The following is a 24192-nucleotide window of genomic DNA, read 5'->3' on the forward strand; positions in this document are numbered from 1 at the left end:
TTTTTAGCTTATCTGATTTTTTGAAGAAAAAAAAAGATGAGTTTTTGTCATCACTTGATTGGTGTTGGTGTTGGCATTGCCTGGTTAAGTTTTATGTTTAGGTCAGCTTTTCTCCTAAACTATCAAAGCTATTGCTTTAAAACTTGCAACACTTGTTCACCATCAATAGCTGACTCTGTACAGCAAGAAACATAACTTCATTCTGCTTTTTGGAAGAATTTTGGCCTCTTTTGGACTTAGGTCAAACTTTAAAACTTGGAGCAGTTATTGCCATTAAAAGCTGACTCTGCACAGCATGTACGGTAATCTACATTGCTTTTTGCAAGAATTATGGCCCCTTTTGGACTTAGAAAATCAGATTTGGATTCTTGGTTAAGTTTTAGGTTAGCTTTTCTCCTAAACTATCAAAGCTTTTGCTTTAAGACTTGCAGCTTTTGTTCATCATCAAAAGCTGACTATGCACAGCAAGAAACATAACTGCATCCTGCTTTTTGCAAGAATTATGGCCCCTTTTGGGCTTAGAAAATATTATAAAAACACAGGGGCTGGACAAATTTCTATTATACTGATGAGCATCTGCACCCACAAGGCGGTGTCCTTGTTAAACACTTATTTTCATTTTTCAGGTAATGTCTGTTTAAAAGAATGAGAAATGGGAGGTCAGCAGTCTAAAGATAAACATAAAAGAGCTTCAACAAATGAAGGTAACTGTATGCATCCTACGCCATCCCTGTCATTTGCGCAGAGATATATTTATTTGTCATATATTGCCTTATATGTTTGTCGGTCAAAAAACTTTGTCTACACTTCTGGGTTCGATTTCAGCAAAACTTTAGAGGAAGGTTTAGTTCTGTAGGTAGTTTTGCATACTAATTATTGCTTGTTCAACATCATCTTTTTCTTGAGTAGAGCCTAATAGAGCAATTTCATCTCATAAACTGCTAAATGGATCTTATTAATAAAGTATATCAGCAATGACTTTCAAACTCTATGCAATGATCAAGTATTTCTTATAGAAGGTCCCTATTGATCTTGGGGGGTAGTGTTTCAGAGGTCAAGGTCACAGAGACAAGACTTAATTTCTGGTTAATTTTGTTTCATTCTAACCCTAAAGTGTGAAAGTATAATGGCAACCACCTTCAAACTTTACCCAATGGCTTAGCACCACTTGAAAAGGACCCTACTTGTTTTGGGGTCAGTAGTTTGAAGGCTAAAAATAGTTTCTGAACAGTTAAGTCATAAAGTGTAGTAACTATGGCTTTCAAACTTTACACAATGACTTAAATACCACTAGAGGAAAGTTTCTTGTTAGCTCGACTATCGAGCTATTCTACTCACCCTGGCGTCGGTGTACGTACGTCACACCTTCGTTAAGTTTTTGTATGCAAGTACATACAGCTATCATTTAAAGGCATATAGCTTTGAAACTTATGTTTTCTTTTTCTAGATCAATTACCAACCTCACTGGTTCAAGTTCCATAACTCTGACATGTATTTTGAGCAAATTATGTCCCCTTTTGGACTTAGAAAATTCTGGTTAAAGTTTTACATGCAAGTAAAATACTATCTCCAAAACTAATACAGATATTGAATTGAAACTTCACATGTGTCTTTGGGGTTATAAAACTAGTTGATAGCACCAAGTCCTATAACTCTGACCTTCATTTTGGCCAAATTATGCCCCCTTTTGGAAAATCCTGGTTAAAGTTTTGCGTGCAAGTACATACAGCTATTACCAAAAGGCATATAGATTTTAAACTTAATTTTTCTTTTTTTAGATCAATTACCAACCTCACTGGGCCAAGACCCATAACTGTGACATGTATTTTGGGCATATTATGCCCCCTTTTGGACTTAGAAAATCCTGGTTAAAATTTTACATGCAAGTTACTATCTCCAAAGCTAATGCAGATATTGAATTGAAACTTCACATGTGTCTTTGGGGTTATAAAACTAGTTGATAGCTTCAAGTCCCATAACTCTGACCTTCATTTTAGCCAAATTATGCCCCCTTTGGACTTAGAAAATTCTGGTTAAAGTTTTGCGTGCAAGTACATACAGCTATTACTTAAAGGCATATAGATTTGAAACTTATTTTTTCATTTTCTAGATCAATTACCAACCTCACTGGGTCAAGTCCTATAATTCTGACATGTATTTTTGGCCAATTATGTCCCCTTTTGGATTTAAAATATTCTGGTTAAAGTTTTACATGCAAGTTACTATCTCCAAAACTAATGCAGATATTGAATTGAAACTTCACACATGCCTTCGGGGTTATAAAACTACTTGATAGCATCAAGTCCCATAACTCTGATATGTATTTTGGTCAAATTATGTCCCCTTTTGAACTTAAAACTCTTGATATTTAACATTTTGGGTAATATTTTCCTGCTTCTGGGACAATATTTCGAACAGTCGAGCTTGGCTGTCTTACAGACAGCTCTTGTTTTTGGTTGGGGATGGGGGCAGTCAGATGCTCAGAGGTCAAGGTCAAGGAGACCTGACTTATCTTCTGTTGTTTTTTAGCTCCACTATTCAGAGAATAGGGGAGCTATTCTACTTGTCCTGGTGTCAGCGTCGGCGTGAGCTTTCTTGGTTAAAGTTTTTCGGCAACCTTTGATTTTCTGTCATATCTTTGTTACTATTGCTTATATCTTACTGTAACTTCACATAAGCATTGTCCAGCATACAAACAAAGTATATGCAGGGGCTGGGCCCATTATACCCAAGGTCAAGGTCACCAAGGTGTTATACTTTTAGTTTTTCAGCAACCTTTGTTTTTCTGTCATATCTTTGTTACTATTGCTTACATCTTACTGTAAGTTCACATAAACATTGTCCATCATATAAACAAAGTATGTGCAGGGTCTTAGCCCATTATATCCAAGGTCAAGGTCACCAATGTGTTATACTTAGTTTATTTTTAAGGTTAAAGTTTTTTGGCAACCTTTGTTTTTCTGTCATGTATTTGTTACTATTGCTTATATCTTACTGTAAGTTCAAATAAACATTGTCCAGCATACAAATAAAGTATGTGCAGGGGCTGGACCCATTATACCCAAGGTCAAGGTCACAAAGTTGTTATACTTGGAATTATTTTCATGTTAAATTTTTTTGAAAGCTTCGTTTATAGACATATCTTTTGTACTTTAAAAGATAATTACTTGATATTTAAAATGTTTCTTTATAATCATCATCTGCATGTGTGGTTACAATCCCCATGACTCTAATTGTATTTTTGACAGAATTTTGCCCCTTTCATACTTAAAAGCTTTTTGGCAATCTTCGCTTTCTGGATGTAACTTTCGTACAATATAAGATAAAAACTTGAAACTTAAAACGTATCTTTATCATTATCATCTGCATATGTGGTAACAATCCCCATAACTCAGATGCGTATTTAATCACCAAATCTCACAATTATTAATTCCTCACATGTTATTTTATCTCCCTTGACCCAGTAAAGACAGAGTTTTTCCCCTTGATTCTTTAGAAATACAGTCGAAACTCAGTATCTCAAACTCGCTTACCTCGAAATTCCGCTTAAGTCGAAGAAATTTTCAAGTCCCGTCAAAATTCCTTCTTTATATATGTAATTCAACTCCGGTTACGTCAAAATTTGACTTACCGAAACTCCAGTTGTGTTGAAAGGGATTTTCAGTCCCGTCAATAGAATTAAAGTGCATTGTAAACTCGGTAAGTCGAAGTGAGAAAAATTTGCGATAAAATTTCACACATCTCATTGTGAAGGTGGTTTGTTTTCAACACGTGTCCATGTTTATTGCCTAAGAAAGCCAAGATACCGATATATCAAAGGTGAGGTGATTATCAAAATGAGAATGATGTCATACTTGTTTGCACGCGCCATAATGATGATTGTTTGATGTAAACATTAGATTTCTTTAATCAGCTGTCATTTGTTTTTGAGACATTACGGAAACTTCTTTTAATTTAAACTAATGAATTTAAATTAGTTTGAACAGTTGCAATCTTTAGTAAGGATTAATTAGAGGTAATGGCAATGAGACTGTATAAAAAAATAAATTCTTGGGGGAAAGCATCATTCTTTCAAAATATCAGATCGAAATGCTGTCAATCATCCGGGAGAGAAACGTGGTACAAAAAGGAAACTTGACTGAAAATCATTTGAGGTTAGTTTAATTTTTATTCCTCGACACGGCATCAAGGAAACAGTTTTTATTTTTTATTAAATCTTTTCGTAATATGTACATTATATGTATATTAAATTTATAGTGTGCCCAATAGCAGGTAATTAAAAAGGTGTTGGAACCAACTTTTTTTTATCATTTAGTCCATATACGTCCCTCCTCATAACTCGAATTTCGGTTATCTCGAAATAAAAAGCACAGTCCCTTGAAATTCGAGATACCGAGTTTCGACTGAACATGTAAGTTGAAAATGCTTAGAATTTGCTCACATATTGTATTATCCCCCTTGGCCCAGTCAAAGTTGAGTTTTCCCCATTGATTTGGTAAAAAAAAAATCAAGAAGTATTTTGATTAGAATCACCAAACCTCACATAATGATTAATCAGCACATAACCTTTGCTCACATTTAGTATAATCCTTGACCCAGATAAGCAGAGTTTTTCTCTTGATTTGGTAAAAATATGGATTTTTGACTGTATCTAAGTAGCTCAAGAACTTTTTTTACATCATTGTATATCACTTTTGGGTGGTGATGCATGTGCAGTTGTGTCAGGATCACTTTATTAGGCAAAGTTATTGCTCTTTAAAATATTTTACAGTTCATAAATTCCCACATAACAAAGTAATCCATTGATGGGTCTCCATGAAATTTAACACAAATACAGATCACTATATGGCAGCAGTGTATGAATATCTTTCATCAGGATCTCTTCAGTAAATGCAGACTTATTGCCCTTTAATTGTTTTAAAATTCATAAATTCACACATAACGAAGTAACCCATTGATTGATCTTCATGAAACTTAATACAAATATAGATCACTATAGAGCAGTTTTTTCCCTTGATCTTGTTAAAAATAGGAACCAACAAGTCATTGCATATTCCGTTTGTACATAACTTGAATATATCTGGAAGTTAAATACCTTTCAATATAATCCCCTCATTCAAAAAACAACTTATTCGGCAATGGATATTAAAATTCTCTGAATTTGCATGTTTTGCATATAATTTAATAGATGTGATTAAACATAGATAAATACTACCAAAATATCCTTAAAAGGAGAACTTAACTTGCCTTTGGCTTTTACTAGTGAACTGACTTGATTTAAAGAAGCTGTGCTTTGATTTCTGCAAAAAAAAGTTTTAATTACCTTTCTGTAATGATTTATGGATTTATTCTGTGCTTCTATTGTTACAGACAATGAACAACATCAGCATTCACCAAAATCTGAGTCCTCTAAGTCATATGATGAAGGCACTTCAGTGGATATGGAGACAGGAAGTTTTACACAGGAAATACAGACAACTTCACCCTCCATAACTGAAGAGCATTCAGTTGAAGAGTCAGATCTTAGTGTGATGACAGGGCTTCCTGGAGAGGAGACCCCAGTACTGGATGTTTCTTTGCATCCAGAGGACAAAAGACAAACAGAAACACAAGAAATGTTGATTTCTAAGCCTCAGGGAAATTCTAATTATTCAAAAGAAACTAGTACACAGTTCAATATTTCTGTGAATCTTGGAGAAGATCCCTGTGTTTCCTGTAAAATTCCTTATCAGTCAAGTAGTATAGACAAGCAATGTCCAGAAAAACACAAGGAATTTGACAGTAATGGAATGGATGCAATCAGAGAACATGTAGAGAGAGCTGGTAACCCAAATTCTCGAGATAATGCTGAATTCAGTAATTGTGACAGTGTTTCTGGTACAGAAAAGTTTACTGTAGATTGTAGATATGACAGAATTGAGTCGGTTAAGTTAAAGGATATAAAAGAAGCAAATGAAAACTATCAATTACCAATGCATTTTGATTCAGGAGGACATTTAAAGAAAAAGGTGACTTTTGAGAATGAAGACAATAGATGTAAGTGTGATTTGGCTGACACTGATTGTGCAAGTAGTACTCTCCGTCAAACTATTTTCACAAATGTGATTTTTCTACCGGACAAAAGTAAGGGTGCTTCACCAAAAAGGTATGGTCCTAAAAGACTTGGAAGTATCTATGATGGAATGCCTGATGATGATAATGAGAATAATGATGATGAGGAGGAGGAGTTTAAAGTTAATCAGAACATTGAAATAACACATGATATTGAAAAAGGAGCTGATGTACAGAATTCACTAACTAATGCAGAAAGCAAAACGCATAGTGACATTGTAGAGACTTTTGTGTCAAAACAAGAAAGAAAAGGTGCAGATGCTTTTAAAGCCATTTCAGCAGCGGACAGAAGTGTAAAGAATTCAACTGATGAAGACATAAAAGCTAATATTCCAGATCAAGTAAATGGTAGTCTGAATTTTGTAGACGATCATTTTGGATTATATACAGGAAGTTTAGCAGAGGGTATATCAGAAGAATTTCAAGCACCGGGAGAAAATAAAGAAGGCAACATGAAGCCAAGCTATGGTGTGTTAGGTCAAGTAATTCCTTCACCAGCAAATGAAGTAAACAATAATAATGAAAACAAACTGTCAGAAAATAGTAAGCCCACTACCTTTTCATATGCATGTGAACACCACCACTCTTTACCAAGCCAAGAAGAAATTGATAAACAAAACATAAAATGTGTTGAAAATAATTCAAGTTCAAATATTCTAGCATTGCCAACTGCAAAAACTGACCATGAAGAAAAGCCATGCAAGAAAATGGATAAAGGTATAAGGAGCTTTGATGACAAAATAAATGAACAGGAAGAAGTTGAAATATGTGAGATTTGTAAGGAACCAAGAGATTTATGTTTTTGTTTGTTTTCAGGCATTAAGACTGTAATGTCTGTCAGAGCTAGTAGAACACCTTTTAGTTACATGAGATATTTGAAAATAAATGAAAAAGAAATCAACTGGCCAGTTTTGAAATGTGCACAAGCATGTTTCATTAAAGGGTTGAAGTCAAATAAAACTGACATTTCAGAAGACAACCGTGTTACCTTTGAGTTTGATTTACCTACCTTTAAAGGCTTTTTCGGACCACAGCAAAGCCAGTCAGTCTTAAAGGAAAATGACAACCTTGATGGAGAGTTTGAATACACTAAAGACAAGGGTGAACTTTTGATGTTTTCAATTGAAAAGAAATTTGGAATTGACCTTTCTGGCCAGAAGCTCTCCAGCAGTATTGATTCAAGTAGAAATATAATGGTAAATGACTTTGATGAGTGTAGTGATGATGATGAAGTATCAGTAAAAGACGATGGTAAGGCTTACAGTGATGAGAGCTCAAATAATGAAAATGACACCAAAGAAGATTTTGATAGTGTAGAAGAAAGTCATGAAAACAAAACACTGTTTGATGAAAATAAAGTGAAAGTAATTATGCCTGATGAAAAATCAGTAAGTTCAGGCAGGAATGAAAGTTCCGACTTGGAAAATAATGATTATTTAGAGAGTAATGCAGAACATCGTCCCGAGAAACAAGCATTTTACAGTGACTTTAATTCTGAGTTTACTGGGAGTCAAGACAGTGGTTTTAATTCAGGAAGAAATTCAGGAAATAATGGTTATAACCAAAAAGAGGACGATAAATCACATTTTGAGGAAAATAATGCCCACCACAGACACTCTGATGGTAATCATGTGCAAACTTTGAATAGCTCAGAAGGTTCTTCATTTCATGCAGCATTGAATTCACAAGAAAGTGATTGGCAACAGAATAGCAGTTATGCTCATGATGTGCTTGATGATAAACTGAAATCTGATATGCCAGAAGAAGAGATCATTTCAAAAACCAGAGTTACAAACTTATACAAAAATGAAGATCCACCAATAGGTTCATATAAAGGAGATTCCGATGCAATGAATAATGAAGAAAAAACTGATTCAGTCAAAGTTGAAGATGATGAAAACAATTTTCAGTGTGATTTGGCTGGTGAAGGGAAAGCAAAAGATCTTCCTGTTGAAAATGTTCAACAAAAATATGAAGATGAAAATATAGAGGATTCTTTTGAAAATGAAAATTTTTTCGAGCATGAAATGGAAAGTGATGGAAATGTAATTTCTGGTAATGAATCTGATGAAAATTCAGATTTTACTGATTTAGATAGGTCATTTGCAAAGGACATATATGAAGAAAGCAAGGCACATGAGGTAGATGAAGTTGTGAGTTGTTCTAACAGTGATAAGGAAGATGTATTATCAATTTCGTGTCCTGTGGTTGACAGTACAGGAAATAAAATATCTGGTAATATTACCAGGGAAATAAATTCAAGTGCAGGTGATATAAAAAACAGTATTATTTTACAGGAAGTAGATTTTCAAATCGAAAATGAGAGATTGTTATTGAAACCAGAAGTACCTGATTTTCCAGTTGAAAATAATATAAAAGATGATATAACAAACAGAAATAGGGAAAATTTGCTATCTTTGCATGAAGAGGACAAAATTGCTACTGAATCTTGTGAAAACCAAGTTGAAAAATTGAATATATCCGAAACTTCTGGAGTTCAAAAACTTGGTGATTCGGGATTTTTGTCTGAACAAGCAGATGTTGAAACTGGAATGGTTGAAGATCATGAAAAGCTAAAGGAACAACTGAAAAATTTTGAAATGACTCAAGCGGATATTTCAAGTCAACAGAATAAAAGTTTGGTTGATGATTTAAATGCTCGAGTAAATGAGATTGATACATATACATTGAAATGTGAATATAATGAAGACATGAAAAAGCATTTGGCAAGTGTGTTGAGAAGGAAGCTTACAGGAATTGATGTTGATAATAGATTTGTTGAAATTTCTAGTGATGAAGAAGAGGAGGCTGAAACAGGTGTCAAAACTCAAACAGGATATGTTTCAAATGTAAAAGAGAAGGTAAAATTTGATAAAAGTAATGTAAATGAAAGGGAAGTGGATGAGGAGGTGATACACATTCCATCTAGTGATGGATCTGGAATTTTTACTGTTATAAGAGGAGGAAGATCCTCCTCCTCACAAGATAGTGCTGGATCTTTTTCTTCTATAGAAAATATAGGTTCTTTTCTTTCTGGAGGAAGAATAGGATCTATGCATTCTGAATTAACAATTCCAGGGAATTTATTAAGTGAATTCTTGTCATCAGATGTAGACTTTTCATTACCACCTGAGGAATTGATGAAGCAGTTACATGAGAAGAGAGGTGGAATAGGTGGATTTTTAGAAAAGATGACACAAAAAAGGGACGGCTCAAGACAACGTCCTGTAAGGCGTCGTAATGATAGACGTCCTAGAAGACCGGAGAATGCAAAGTCTGATTTTGCTTCAAGCTTCTATGATAGTTTTGACAGGAACATAGACTTCAGTGATCTTGGAAACCAGTCAGAATCTGCTAGTCAAAACATGACTGTCACTGATGACTCAAATAAAAGCAGTTCAAACGACTCTGATTCTGAAAGCATGCTAAGGAGAAGTCTTGAAAGGCAAGCAGCAGAAAGGTAAATGTTACAAAGACTTAAGGGAACTCCTTTTGCTTATTTCGGTATGTTTCATTATGAAGTTTTAGCCTAGATATTTACTGAAATTTTATTTAGACTTATTTTTTGTACACCACAAGTTAAATCAATAGTTTTGAACAGTTATTTAGATCATTATAAAGAGCTCCTCCAGAATGAAATCTATAAGAAGACTTTTTTGAAGCATAGAACGCAACCAAGCAAAATAAAAGCACTCGGTTTGACTGCATCTGTTCATGAGAGGTAATGAAATGTTCAAAACCCTTCATGCCCCCAGGTAGCACCTGCTATAGTGGAACTCTATTATCTATAAACATCAAATGGATTTAAAACTTTTAAATACAGAAATTTCTAGAAAAAATCTTTTACATATTTTGACAGTATATTGTACAACCGACTCCCTCCTTAAATTCTAATTCTTTTTCATTATTTGTTTTACTGTGTGTCTCAAAGTAGAAATTAGAAAGCTCATTTTACATGCAGCACAAAGGTTTTTTATAAAAACTCCCGCATTTACTTTCTATTTACAGTTGAAAGCAAGATTTAACTTTTGAAAAAATTATGTAAAAATTTTTTAATCTGAAACCTTGTTGATTAAAGCGGGTGTAGAACAAATTTTTTTATAGCTATTCCTTACATGAAAGATATAAAGTAAAAGATATTTTTAAAAGATCACGATAGGGTAAAAGGGGATTTTTTTTAAGATGTGAGTAAAATAGCTTCATTTGCCAGTCAGCACTGAAAATTGACTGTTGACATAATATCTTGGTTTTGTGCCACAAGCCTGGATGACTGGCTTACTTTAGAATGTTGTTGTTTTTGAATTTACCATTGAACCATATTATTTTACATTTTATTTTGTAGACTAATTTGATAAATGCAGAACACAACTTTAGAAATTGGTATACTGTGAAATCATTAATATTCATGGGGGACTAATTTTCGTGGATTTTGTAGTTGAGTCAATCCACGAAATTTAATCCCAAGGAACAAGTAAAATTCCCATTTATTTTATGTTCAAAAGTTGAAATCCACGAATTCATATCCCCACAAAATTGCAGTTTTGACCAAAACAACGAAATTTCATGCCCACAAAATTAAATGATTTTACAGTATCACAAGATTTAAAAAAAATATAAGATTAGTGGCAGGATAAGAACTTGCTTGTAAGAAAACTGATCCAAATGTTAATAGAGGTTACACAGTCAGTACAACCTCATGTGAGGAAGCCAGCTGGCTTATGAAAAGTCATTGGTTCTACTCAGATACATGCTCGTTCAGTGCAACCAGCATATGGGGATCCATAAGAACACTGAAAATTGTTTGTTATATGAATGTTACATTGGAGCCAGTAATTTGATAAACTGGTCTAAAGGGAAGAAAATATTTTTATTTGTAGGAAGGTGTTTGCTGCTCAGGGGTGCTATTTATTGAGATTATACTGGACTGTATTATTGATAAGTGAAATAAGTTTTAATATTCATTTAAGCAGTTTTTAAGAATAAATTTCCTTTTTCACTAATTGGGTTTCCACTTAAACATAATCATACGTGTTTCACAGATAACATGGATAAAAGATTGATGATGTGGTTCTAAAAATATTTCCTCTTCAAATTTACAGTGTTTAAATTCAAACTTTGAAAGCCACTTAATTCTTTCGTTTCTGAACAATGAAGGATTTTTACCAATTGGTAATTTAAATACACAGATAACTACCTGCTAATATTGCAATGCTCCTGTTATATTTGTGCAATTTGTATAATAGTAATTTAATGGTTTATTTTGTTTTAATTTAACACTGTTTTTCTGCAGTACTTAAAAATAATGATCAGTTAATTTATTATATATATGATGTGGTCCAATTTTGCTCATCTGAGCACAAGTGCTCGAAGTGATTGCGATTGCTAACTGTTATATTGTAGTACAAAACATTGACTTTCACCACAAAGTGCTTGAAAAATGATGGCTCCGGACTTGATGTCTGTGACTCCTAAATAACATTAAGAATTAATTCAGAACCTAATTTAACCATTTTTACATAGATACAACAGAACATCATTGCTTTTTATTAACTCAAGTAAGATAGTCCATGCAGATTTTCCAGTGACATGCAGTTTGTAGCATCAAATGCCAAAAAAAATAATTTCATGTCATAATTTTTAGTGAAAATTAGATTATATAACACATATTTGTATTGATAGGTAATTATGCAGTGAATAATTTTCAGTACATGAATAAAATCTTTAGTGCCATTTAACTGCCTCATCATCATCATCACAAAATAAGAATGATTGTCTCTCACAATACATTTTCTCTGTCTAGGATAGTACACGAGTATGATGCAAGTAGTGTGTCAAGCAGCAGTGTTTCTCTACAAAGTTCAAGGTCATCCACTCCAGTTCCTAACACTGATGATGATAGCATGGAAGTGGTTAAGCTCAATGACATCTGGAACCCAGTCCTTGAAGAGGAAAAAACCAAATGTAAATCTTTAATATTTACATTCATGATATTATATTGTATGGAAAGCGTTTATTTTTGTATAAACAGCATTGGCGTAATGATATCTCTTTCCTTGAAATTGCACGCACAATCTGAGGTCATTTACAAAAAAAATCAAAATGGCGTCATTCAGAAAGTTCTTTCAAAATTTGACTCCATTTTTATACGCCTGTCACTGAAAGAGTGGGGTGTATTATGTGAACACCTGTGGTGGGCGGGCCAGCGGGTGGCTCGCTTGGTGTCAAAAGCATGTCCACTCTCTAAGTCAAACAGTTTGCATCTGATCTTCACCAAACTTGCTGACAATGTTTGTGGGTATAATATCTTGACTATGTTTGATAACCACCCAGATTGCCCCAGGCACTCTTCGATTATTCCTTGAATTACTCGAAAAACTGCGAATTTTGCCTTGTCAAACACTTTTCATCCGATCTTCACCAAACTTGCTGACAATGTTTGTGGGCATAATATTTCAGCCAAGTTTGATAACCACCCGAATCGCACCAGGCACTCTTGGATTATGGCCCTTGAATTTCTCAAAAAAACTGCGAATTTAGCCTTGTCCGCTCATTTATGGTTTGATTTGATAAAAACTTCCAAAATATCTTTAATAATAATACTGTTGATCTTGGATTCCATGATGAATACGTCAGATCCAATCATAGGTTCTGGAGTTACGGCCCCTGATTGACCCCAGAAAGAGTCAAAATTTGTTAATTTTTACCTTGTGAACACGATAGAAGTGACATTTTACATTCGATTTTAACCAAACTTACACACCACGTAAGTCACAGTAGATTCCATCATGGATTCTAGAAATGTTTTTGTTTTGGCCCTTGCAGCCATATAGAGGTTTCATTTATGTTTTGATATGATACAAACTTGTATAGAATGTTTATCTCGATGATCTCTAGGTCAAGTTAGAAACTGGGTCATGTGGGGTCAAAAACTAAGTTACCAGATCAAATCAAAAGAAAAGCTTGTTAACACTCTAGAGGCCACATTTATGAGCATATCTTCCTGTACTTGGTCAGAGTGTTTATCTTGTTGATTTCTATGCCAAGTTTAAAACTGGTCATATTGGGTCAAAAACTAGGTCATCCGGTCAAATCAAAGGGAAAGCTTATTAACTTTGTAGAAGCCACATTTATGACCCTATCTTCATGAAACTTGGTCAGAATATTTATCTTGATGATTCCTAGGCCATGATTGAAACTGGGTCATGTAGGGTCAATAATTAGGTCACCTGCTCAAATCAAAGGAAAAGCTTGTTAACACTGTAAAAGCCACATTTATGACCCTATCTTCATGAAACGTGGTCAGAATGTTTATCTTGATTCCAAGGCCATGTTTAACAGATAAGCGATATAGGGTCATCATGACCCTCTTGTTGTGATATATGTAATGCAGTCTTTTCATTTCTTTCACCGAAAAGATGACCCATACTTATTTAGAGAAAAGTTACTTAGTCTGGTCTCTACATGACTGTGATAACAATATATAGTTACAATGAATACAAAACATATTTAAATTTGCTGTTTACAAGAAACATTTGGAGTCTACAAGTTGTTATTATATGCCTGAAGAGATGTATTATGTTTGTCTGTCTGTAAGCAATTTCCTTTCTGCATTTTTTACCTATGATTCTGAAACTTTATGTGCAAATTGCTAATGGGCAGAGAATTACCCCTAACTACCCCTAATGATGTTGAAGTTTGCTAAAGGTCAAGGTAGTACAAAAACCATTACCATGCAGTATTTCGTAAAAATGTTGACCTACAATCTTCGAAGCACATTTCTCATTGGTAGTGCATGACACTTACAGATTTGAGGTTAGTGTGTTAAAGGTCAAGATCACAGTGAAGTTTTGTACACAGAACCAGATTCTGCTCAGTTTGTACGGAATCTATTAATCTATGGTCTTTAAACTTAGCATGCACATGGCTCATCGGGTATTGAATGACTTACTATTTTTAGATCAGTGGGACAAAGTTCAAGGTCAAAGTGTCAATAAACTGTTTCCTCTCAGTATTTTTGGATGCCATGATCTACGACCCTCAAACTGGATATGCAGATTGCCCATCTGAATTTAATGACCCAAACTTGAGAGGAATATTGCTTTTTGTGTATTTTGCTCCCCATAATAGTGCTCTTGTTAATGTTTCTTTTAAGGGGAGATAACAAACTTTTAACGTTCCAGGAGATACAAAAACTTTCTTTTGTATAATAGAAAGTAAAAAGAATTTCATTTGTAATGGAAAAGGATTGTTTACTTTTACTAATTTATAATCTTTCTCATTTTCATATAACTGTACATTTTGTAATTTTCGAAGAAATTCTCTCACTTATTCATATTTTTCTTATCATGCAGTTATATTTTCTATTTCAGGTCTAAATAGTACAAAGATACCACCCACTTACCGATGCACTGTCCTTTGCGTGGATGTATCTGCTAGCATGCAGGGGTTACCATGGCAACAAGTTAAAGATTTCATTCCAGAATTTTTGACAGGTTCATTTATAATAATTAAATATTATTTCATTTTCTTTATCAGAAGCACAATAAAATATTGGTATGCATTCACTAATTAGCAAGACAGTACAAAAAAGGGTAGTCTACTTATATTGGAGGATTAAAATAGTTTCCAGTATTCATACTCTGTAGTACATCTTCCTTTTGCAACATATTGCTGTTATCACTTTACAGGGTTTTGCTGGACATTTTTGAAGAATTTTCATCATGAAATGATGATAGTGTGAAACTCATTATGGAAACTTTGGTTATACACCATTACTGCAAGTTTGATCTGATTTTGACTGACAGAAAATAGTTTTTCTTGCATCAACTTTGACCCCCATTTTTCTTTTTTTAGCTCACCTGTCACGAAGTGACAAGGTGAGCTATTGTAACTGCTTGATGTCCGTTGTCTGTCGTCAGTCGTCCGCCGTCAGTTGTGCGTCGTCCGTCAGCAATTTCTAAAAAAATCTTCTTCTTGAAAACCACTGGGCAGAATTACACCAAACTTCACAGGAATGATCCTTGGGTGGCCCCCTTTCAAAATTTTTCAAAGAATTGAATTCCATGCAGAACTCTGGTTGCCATGGCAACCGAAAGGAAAAACTTTAAAAATCTAGCTTCTTGTCCAAAACCACAGGGCCTAGGGCTTTGATATCTGGTTTGTAGCATCATCTAGTGGTCCTCTACCAAAATTGTTCAAATTATGCCCATGGGGTTAAAAGAGGCCCCGCCCTGGGGTCACTTAGTTATTATGTGAGTTATATAGGAAAAATACTTAAAAAATCATCTGATCCTATTTCCAAGACTGTTTAATTATAATTACCTGATGACTCCAAGTAATATGATGTCACTTGACTGTGATCTTGACCTACTGACCTACTTTCTTGTTTTTTAAGATACAGCCTTGAAATTTTGATGACATACACAGTTTTGCACACAAATTGTAAAACTGAATTTCATTGACCATGAATGTGACCTACTGACTTTCTTAATATTTTATCATCATTTTGACATTTGAAACATGTAGCTCATATTACTCAGGTGAGCGATCCAGGGTCATCATGACCCTCTTGTTTATATTTAGTGCTGACTGTGTTCTTCAAAAAAATGTAGATAACAGGCATATATAAGAGGTCCTGGCATGTACTTTGGCTCATGGAAATTTGTTAATCTAACATTTGATAACAAGGCTTGCTTTTTAGTATGCTAATGCACATAATTGAGCCGCACCCTGAGAAAACCAACATAGTGGCTTTGCGACAAGCATGGATCCAGACCAGCCTGTGCATCTGCACAGTCTGGTCAGGATCCATGCTGTTCGCTAACAGTTTCTCTAATTGCAATAGACTTTGAAAGCGAACAGCATGGATCCTGACCAGACTGCGCGGATGCGCAGGCTGGTCTGGATCCATGCTGGTCGCAAAGCCACTATGTTGGTTTTCTCAGGGTGCGGCTCATATAATGATGTAGATAAATAGGGTCCTAGTATGATGTAGGAAGTTGTTACCAAGTTTTTGCATTTCAAGATTTGTTACTTTCTAAAATGAAAGCAAGGTGGTATGGAAGTTTCTCAGTTAGTTACGTTAATTTAAGCAACATTTTATGAAAGTTATCACTTCTGCTATATTCAGATGGATATATATTTAAGGAACAAAAGGACCCATTACACAGAGTTAGATCCCTGTTAGAAATATATATTTTATTTTGTTTCATAAAATTTCTTAATTACCCCTTTTAACATGAAAATATTAAAAAAAGCTGAATATTACTTAAAATGTCAATAGAATTTCTAATTTTACATTTGCCTTTGATTATAAGATATTGAGATATTTTAACAATTTTAATCAAAAGGCAAGATTTTTAAACTGTGTATATCTTGGGAATTCATTTATTTCTAATCTATCTTGGTCAACCAAGATAGGGGCCTCTGTGGCCGAGTGGTTAGAGTCGTTGACTTCAGACCATTTGCCCCTCATCGATGTGGGTTCGAAACCTCATTTGGGGCGTAGAATTCTTCACGTGAGGAAGCCATCCAGCTGGCTTACGGAAGGTCGGTGGTTCTACCCAGGTGCCCGCTCGTGATGAAATAGTGCACGGAGGGGCACCTGGGGTCTTCCTCCACCATTAAAGCTGGAAAGTCGCCATATGACCTAAAATTGTGTCGGTGCGACGTTAAACCCAACAAAATAAAAAATAAAAAAATCAACCAAGATAGGCAAAGGGAGGTAACAACAATTTTATAAACTTGCCTACTTATCTGCATGTAATTTCAGCTTAAGGAGGTAGGTTACCTTGTTACAAGGGTAAATTCAAATTAGTTGAACCGCAGCATCTTTTTGTATTTCGTGTAATATGAAGTTTTAACTGCTAAAATCTCAGTTTCGTTTGTCTCTGTCCCTTCAAGTTCAATTTTAATCCAGGTTTGAAGAACATGACCATCCAAAGGTATTTCATATTGAAAGAAGAAGGAAAATACGGATATTTAACACTTTTCGGTGTATTTTAGTTTCATTGATATCCGTAGAAGTCAACATAATCTATAATTTTACTAGTATGCACGTTAGCTTTCTAAGATAAGCTTAAAATGTATATGTCGCGGGGCTCGTGTTTCCATGGTAACGCATTTTCTCTCAGATTTAAACAACTATGTATAAAAATAGGAGTTTTCGACGGCTTCAGTGCCATTCTGTTAATGACCAACATGGAATATTTGGGTAATATTATTAGCAAAATACCAAGCACTATACATGGTACCCTATTTTTCTTAAAGTTTAAAGTAACCATGGCAACGGAGATGTTTAAAATGGCTTACATCTTGCTTTTTGTCGTAATTTCTTATAAAATAATATTGAATAAGATTATCTTTCTAGTTGATGTAGCTTTAAAACATATTATTTCTAACGTAAGTTATATTTTCGTGTTATCTGCATTTATTCAAACAAATTTCTAAGCTTAGAATACTTACAGCAGTACCCCTCGTCTGGCATTTTTCATGGAAAAATCGTTCAGCATGCTACTATTATTCTCATGGATATTGTTGAAATGAAAATAAAAAGCCGAAGCTGTGTTTCTTAAATAGACTAGTGTCAACGCTTTTGAATTTTACATTTAGATACATAGGTCACGGGCTTCGTTTCCATGGTAACATCAATTCAATTCAAGAAACCACAATTTTCTACTGAAATGTGAACAATTTTAGATCTTAGTTTTAGTATATAAATAACAAATTATCAACGGAACCTGTAAAATAGGTATTACAAATCAAACTGCTAGATTTTTTATTTGAAAATGGCCGTAACAAGTAACCTCTCACCCAACTATATTCCAAATAACATTGGTTACCATCATCCATTTTCTTACATTCCGCATAACATTTCAATATAACTACATAAAAGAAGCAAAATATTGATTATTATTCAGAGCAAAAGACTCATAAAAAATATTTCAGCAAATAATGGTTATTTGAAAATAGTTTGAATAAAGAAAATGCACAGAATTACGTACTTTCAAGATAAAAGCTGTTAATTTTGCGCGGTAACTGACACGTAACGTCATGACGTCAATGACGTCATTTTAAGGCAACATTGTTTTGAAGCGTTTCTGCGGCAATTTATTCATTATTTCTGCATTATTAAACCATAAAGCGTCAGATCGAAGACAGGTCTATGATTTGTTTTCAGAAGAATGAATATACAAAGACATTTAGTTTGTCGTAAACGTCGTCGTAAATCGTCACGCTAGCTTCCGGTTGGACATGCGCACATACAAATATAAAGGTAACCTACCTCCTTAATACATAGCCGTCAATGCAAAACCTTGACAAAAGTCAGCTGTTTTTATATTCATATTATTCACATGGGAAAGTATTTTCTTATCAAATTTATGCCTATGCTTAAACAAATTCACAATGTTTGGATAAGCAGGACAGGAAAATTCAATTGAATTCTAAAAATAACACCATGTGTTAAATGATGTTAACATTTTGAACAAATTCATTACATGACCTAAATCTTTTTAACCTATTTAAAATTAAATCCGCCTTTTTGTTTTAATCAGTTCGGAAACTGGTTCACAGAATAATGTTGTTTATATATAGGACTTGAGAAGAAGAAACAGGCTGAGAAGATAGAAGAGTATGTTGCCATGGTAACATTTGGATACAAGACAAGAATTGTGTCACAGCCAGCTAAAAACTATACACAACTTTCTAAAGACTTAAGTAAGTCTCAGTAGTAATAAAAAATGATGCATTATGGGTTAGAGACATTACATTTGTAGCAAATCTTTGGTGACCTTGTAAGTTGTTCTGCATGTTGTTTTTTCAGTACATTAATAGCAATATAACTTTGGATTATATTGGGGGAGACATATTGTTTTTGCCCAGTCCGTCACACTCTCATTTCCGATCAATAACTGGAGAACCAATTGACCTAGAACCTTCAAATCTAATAGGGTGGCAGGGCTTATGGAGTAGAAAAGCCCTACTGTTTTTGGGGTCACTCCATCAAAGGTCAAGGTCACAGGGGCCTGAATGTGGAAAATCATTTCCGATCAGTAACTTGAGAACCACTTGACCTAGAATGTTGAAACTTCATAGGATGATTGGTCATGGAGAGTAGATGACCCCTATTGATTTTGGGGTCACTTTGCTAAAGGTCAAGGTCACAGGGGCCTGAACATGGAAAACCATTTCTGATCAATAACCCGAGAACCACTTGACCCAGATTGTTGAATTTCATATCAGAAACTTTATAGGATGATTGGACATGCAGAGTAGATGACCCCTACTGATTTTGGGGTTTCTCTATTAAAAGTCAAGGGCACAGGGTCCTGAACATGGAAAACCATTTCTGGTCAGTAACTTGAGAACCACTTGATCCAGAATGTTCAAACTTTATAGGATGATTGGTCATGCAGAGTAGATGACCCCTATTGATTTTGGGGTCACTCTGTTAAAGGTCAAGGTCACAGGGGCCTGAACATGGAAAATCATTTCCAATCAATAGCTTGAGAACCACTTGACCCAGAATGTTGAAACTTCATAGGATGATTGTATATGGTAAATAGATGACCCCTATTGTTTTTGGGGTTAGTCTGTTAAAGGTCAGGGTCACAGGGGCCTGGACATGGAAAACCATTTCGGGTCAGTAGCTAGAGAACCACTTGACCCAGAATGTTGAAACTTCATAGGATGATTGGACATGCACAATAGATGACTTTGAAGTTCAAGGTTGCTGCGGACAGAAAATGGAAATCCATTTCCGGTCAATAACTTTAGAACCATTTGACCTAGAACCTTCAAACTTCATAGGCTTATTAGGACTTACAGAGTAGATAAACCATCAAAGGTCAAGGTCACAGGGGTCTGAACATAGAAAACACTTTCAGATGAATAACTTGAGAACCACTTGACCCAGAATGTTGAAACTTAGTAGGATGATTGGACTTGCAGAGTAGATTATCCCTACTGATTTTGGGGTCACTTGATCAAAGGTCAAGGTCACAGGGGCCAGAACATGGAAAACTGTTAGAGTTCATAACTTGAGAACCACTAGGCCCTGAATATTGAAACTTAGTGGGATGTAGATGGTCCCTATTGCAGCGAACCATCAGTGTCTCTTTGACTTTCACTTCTGTCCCCTATTGACGTTTTGCCTATATGACTATGCATTGAGGGAGACATGTGCTTTTCTACAAAAGCATCTTCTAGTTGGAGAATTCAATTCTTTTAACAGTAAAGGTTAATATAATACAACTTCACTGGTACTGAACTATACAGCTGAATATAAAAGAATATGAATTCAAATATGAAAATTCCAGGCACATTTCCGTTAATACACTGTTATCTAACATCAAGTGGACGTATTATTCGGCACCACAAAGGCACCGAGAAAGAGTGCTGTTATATTTGATCTACAATTTTATATGAAAAACTTCTGAATCAAAGTGATAAAATGGAGTAGTGTTACACGTAATTCATACACGCTGTATAGATTATTATGCATGAAAAACAACTCATTTGACGTCAGCGCGCTGCTATTAGTTACTCTGCGGGACGTGTTATTTCCTGTATTTAAACACTGTTAAGTTATATAGTGTTAAAGTTTTGCCAGCATTTTGATTTTTCCTTTCTTGTTGTTATGAAAGGGTTGAAGACAATTTCAGTCTATTTTTAGGCAGTTGTGAAGTAGGGTACACTGTAAGGGTGCTCTAATACTGACTTGCTTACAATGGAAGATAATGTAACAGACTGAAAATACTTCAGCTTTGACACAGAATCAAACTTGGGGCCTATTAGGTCTAAGATGGACACTCAACTGCATTGCTATGAAAGCTAGCTCACACAGCCACTGCGGAAAATGGTTCCGTATACGGGAGTGTACGCATTCCGTATACTCCTAATATACGGGCGTATACGGAAACATTTATCCCGTATATGGAACAGTCCATATACGGGAATCCCGTATTCTTTAATTTGACATTCATGTTTTTCTCACATGGATCCGTTCATTCATACTTAGCATAAATACGTTTCAACAGTTTATGTCAGTATTCAAAGTTAGGGATTGTCAAGGTCCAAAAGTATGTTTAAGGCGTAGGTTTTGATCATACTTTCAGGAAAGATACCTTTTATACGATATTCGTATATTAGACATATACGGGACCGTATACTCCCATATATGCACCTTTTTTTCGCAGTGAGCATGGCAGTTTAAGAGTGCACCTTTAAACCATACCTCACTACATTTACAGAAGTGTAGAGTTTTGTCAGTTCTGAACTAAGTCTTAACACTTCTTATCAACGGGTTTAACATTACCTCTAAATTTGATAAGTTGAAACAGTTAAGAATAAAATATTGACTGCTTTTAGGATTGATGTGTTTGAATGCTGTGATCTATGTCAAGGAGTTCAAAATTTTGAATGTAATTTTTTATTTTTATTTTAGATTCATTAAGACCAGAAGGTAATTCACCACTTTTACCAGGGATTGGTCTTTCATTGCTCATCCAGACTGTTCGCAAAGGTATCTGTCTTTATATAGTTGTACATTGTATTTTGCAATGCCCTTTTTCATATGTTATATACACAAGTATATAATATTTAACCCTTAGCCTGCTGCAGGCGAATTTAACAGCCTTTGCAAACAGCTTGGAACCAGATCAGACGCCGATTAAATCGGCGTCTGATTAGGTTCCAAGCTGTTTGCTACTCTGACAATATTTCTTCCAATTTTGGAGCAAATTGAATGAACTTCACAATTTTAGCAGACGACATTTGCAGCAGACGATAATTTATCTAGCATGCTAAAGGTTAAGTTATTACTGTATGGTCTACAAAGCCCACAGCAATTTTAACCTCTAAATCATTCCATAAGTTGTCAAAGAAATAATTCTTAATATTAGATTTGTATCTAGAAATATGCACAAATGCTGCAGTGAGATATTGAACAATTCTACGAGGCCTTTAATAATTTCACAAACAAACTCTTGCAAATGAGTTACATTTTTTCTTTAACTGGAGAAAAATACTTTGTGAACATTTTTACATGAAGATACACATGAAAAGAGGCCACAGATGGAAATATATTGGTGTCATATTGGCTCAACAGCTAGAGTTAAACTGTTAGTATGTGATAATATCCTGTATCCACCATTTGAATATTTTAACCCTGCTAGATTTCTAAAATGGACTGGTTCATCATTGGATTTGGGCAGTACCACTTATTTTTCAAAGTGATGTTGACTGAAAATTTACTGACTGAATAGCGAACAGTGCAGACCATCTTGGTCTGCACTGGTTGCAAAGGCAAAACCACTTGGCTGAATTTCACCAAAAGTCATGAGTGATTGTGAAGCGTAGTTGTGCATATTATTGTCATAACCCTTGATTTGTCAAATTCTTTGATCTGTGCTACTTCTCCTATACCACTGGTTAGAATTCCATCAAACTTTTCAGAAGTTACTTCTGCCAAGCCTAATTGTCTGTTTCATTGAAATGTTATGGTGTAGTGATTTTCACTGGAGTTATTTTACAGTTTATTCATGGTAAGTGGTAGGAGACATATTGTGTTTTTCATGAAATACAACCTCTAGAACTTTAAAATATTGGTTTCTTTACGATGTTTCAGAATTAGGCCAGAGTCATTGTAAGCTGCAGGATATTATTCTACGTCATCGTATAATCCTGTTATCAGATGGCCGACCTTCGCCCTTGTCACTTGTATGCACCTCAGATGACATTCCTGATCTGGTTCAGCAAGAAGCTTGCCAGGAACTAGAGACCAGTCTTCGGGACTGGAAGCTTCCATCAAAACACACACACATAGACTGTGTACCAGTCGGCGAGAATCCTAATACAGTAAATAGTACTTTTATAAATATTGGAGAGGTTTAGATTTCAAAATTTTCAATCTTGTAGGTACATATATAACTTTCTGGCATGACTTGCAACAAGCATCTGCTAGAAGTTGTCAGTTTGTTAATGTGATTTAGTACTAATATGTAAATAAATTAGATATACATCTATGAACAGTTTGAAATTCAAACTTTTGGAAAGACTGCAAATACAGTGTATGAGAGAAAACAAAATTATAACACAAAAATTAGGTATGCTAAAACTGTATATAAAAGAAACATGAGATGAGTTTTGTCCACTAACCTTGTGAAGCAGGGAGAACACAGGAGTATTCCTTTAAAGGTTGCAATTTTTTTCTGTGAGACGAGTCATGGTTAATTATGACCACTTAACATAACTAAACTTATATGAAGATATTTCTCTGTCTCTAATTCCCTTACTCTGATTCTCCAACTCTGATTTCCCACCTTTAATTCCCCACATATTTCCCTACTCTGATTTCCCAGCTCTGATTTCCCAACTCTGATTCTCCATCTATGCTTCTCCATCTTTAATTCCCCACTCTTCAGATTTCCAAACTGGTATTCCATATCTCTGATTCCCAACCTTTATTCCCCACTTCAGATTTCCCAACCCTGATTCTCTACCTCTGATTCTCCAACTCTGATGATTCTCCAGCTCTGATTCCCCGCCTTAAATTTCACACTTCAGATTTCCCACCTCTAATTCCCCACCTTTAATACCCCACTTCAGATTTCCCAACTCTGATTCTCTAACTCTGACTCTCCAACTCTGATGATTCTCCAACTATGATTCCCCGCCTTTAATTTCCCACTTCAGATTTCCCACCTTTAATTCCCCACTTCAGATTCCCCAACTCTGATTTCCTAACTCTGATTCTTCATCTCTGATTCTCCACCTTTACTTCTTCACCTCAGATTTCCCATCTATGATTTCTCATCTCTGATTCTCCACCTCTGATTAATCATCTTTGATTTCATATCTCTGAATTCCCACCTTTGATTTCCCATTACTGATTCTCCACTTTAGATAGCCACCTGTGATTCTCCACCTCTGAACCTTTGATTCCCCATCTCTAATTCCATATGTTTGATGTCCCATCTCGGATTCATGTGAAAGACACTTTCAGAGCAACAGTCCTAGTAATTCAGGACAACTGGGTAAGTTAACAGAATGCTGTTACGCTATTGAAACAAATAAGCTGTT

The 24192-nt window shown here is 35.0% G+C and overlaps 1 protein-coding gene across 1 annotated transcript in view; it reads left to right on the plus strand.

The window, feature by feature from the left end:
• LOC123566429 (uncharacterized) overlaps positions 1 to 24192 on the plus strand; it is a 47655-nt gene that overhangs the window by 6677 nt on the left and 16786 nt on the right. Inside the window, exons 2-8 of the mRNA XM_045360485.2 lie at positions 627 to 704; positions 5371 to 9571; positions 11912 to 12072; positions 14481 to 14603; positions 18706 to 18828; positions 21557 to 21634; positions 22739 to 22968. Of these exons, the coding sequence (XP_045216420.2) occupies positions 653 to 704; positions 5371 to 9571; positions 11912 to 12072; positions 14481 to 14603; positions 18706 to 18828; positions 21557 to 21634; positions 22739 to 22968 (4968 nt within the window). The 5' untranslated portion in view covers positions 627 to 652. The remainder of the gene's footprint in view (positions 1 to 626; positions 705 to 5370; positions 9572 to 11911; positions 12073 to 14480; positions 14604 to 18705; positions 18829 to 21556; positions 21635 to 22738; positions 22969 to 24192) is intronic.

This window comes from Mercenaria mercenaria, chromosome 8 (assembly GCF_021730395.1).
Source record: "Mercenaria mercenaria strain notata chromosome 8, MADL_Memer_1, whole genome shotgun sequence".
In the NCBI taxonomy this organism is placed as follows: domain Eukaryota; kingdom Metazoa; phylum Mollusca; class Bivalvia; order Venerida; family Veneridae; genus Mercenaria; species Mercenaria mercenaria.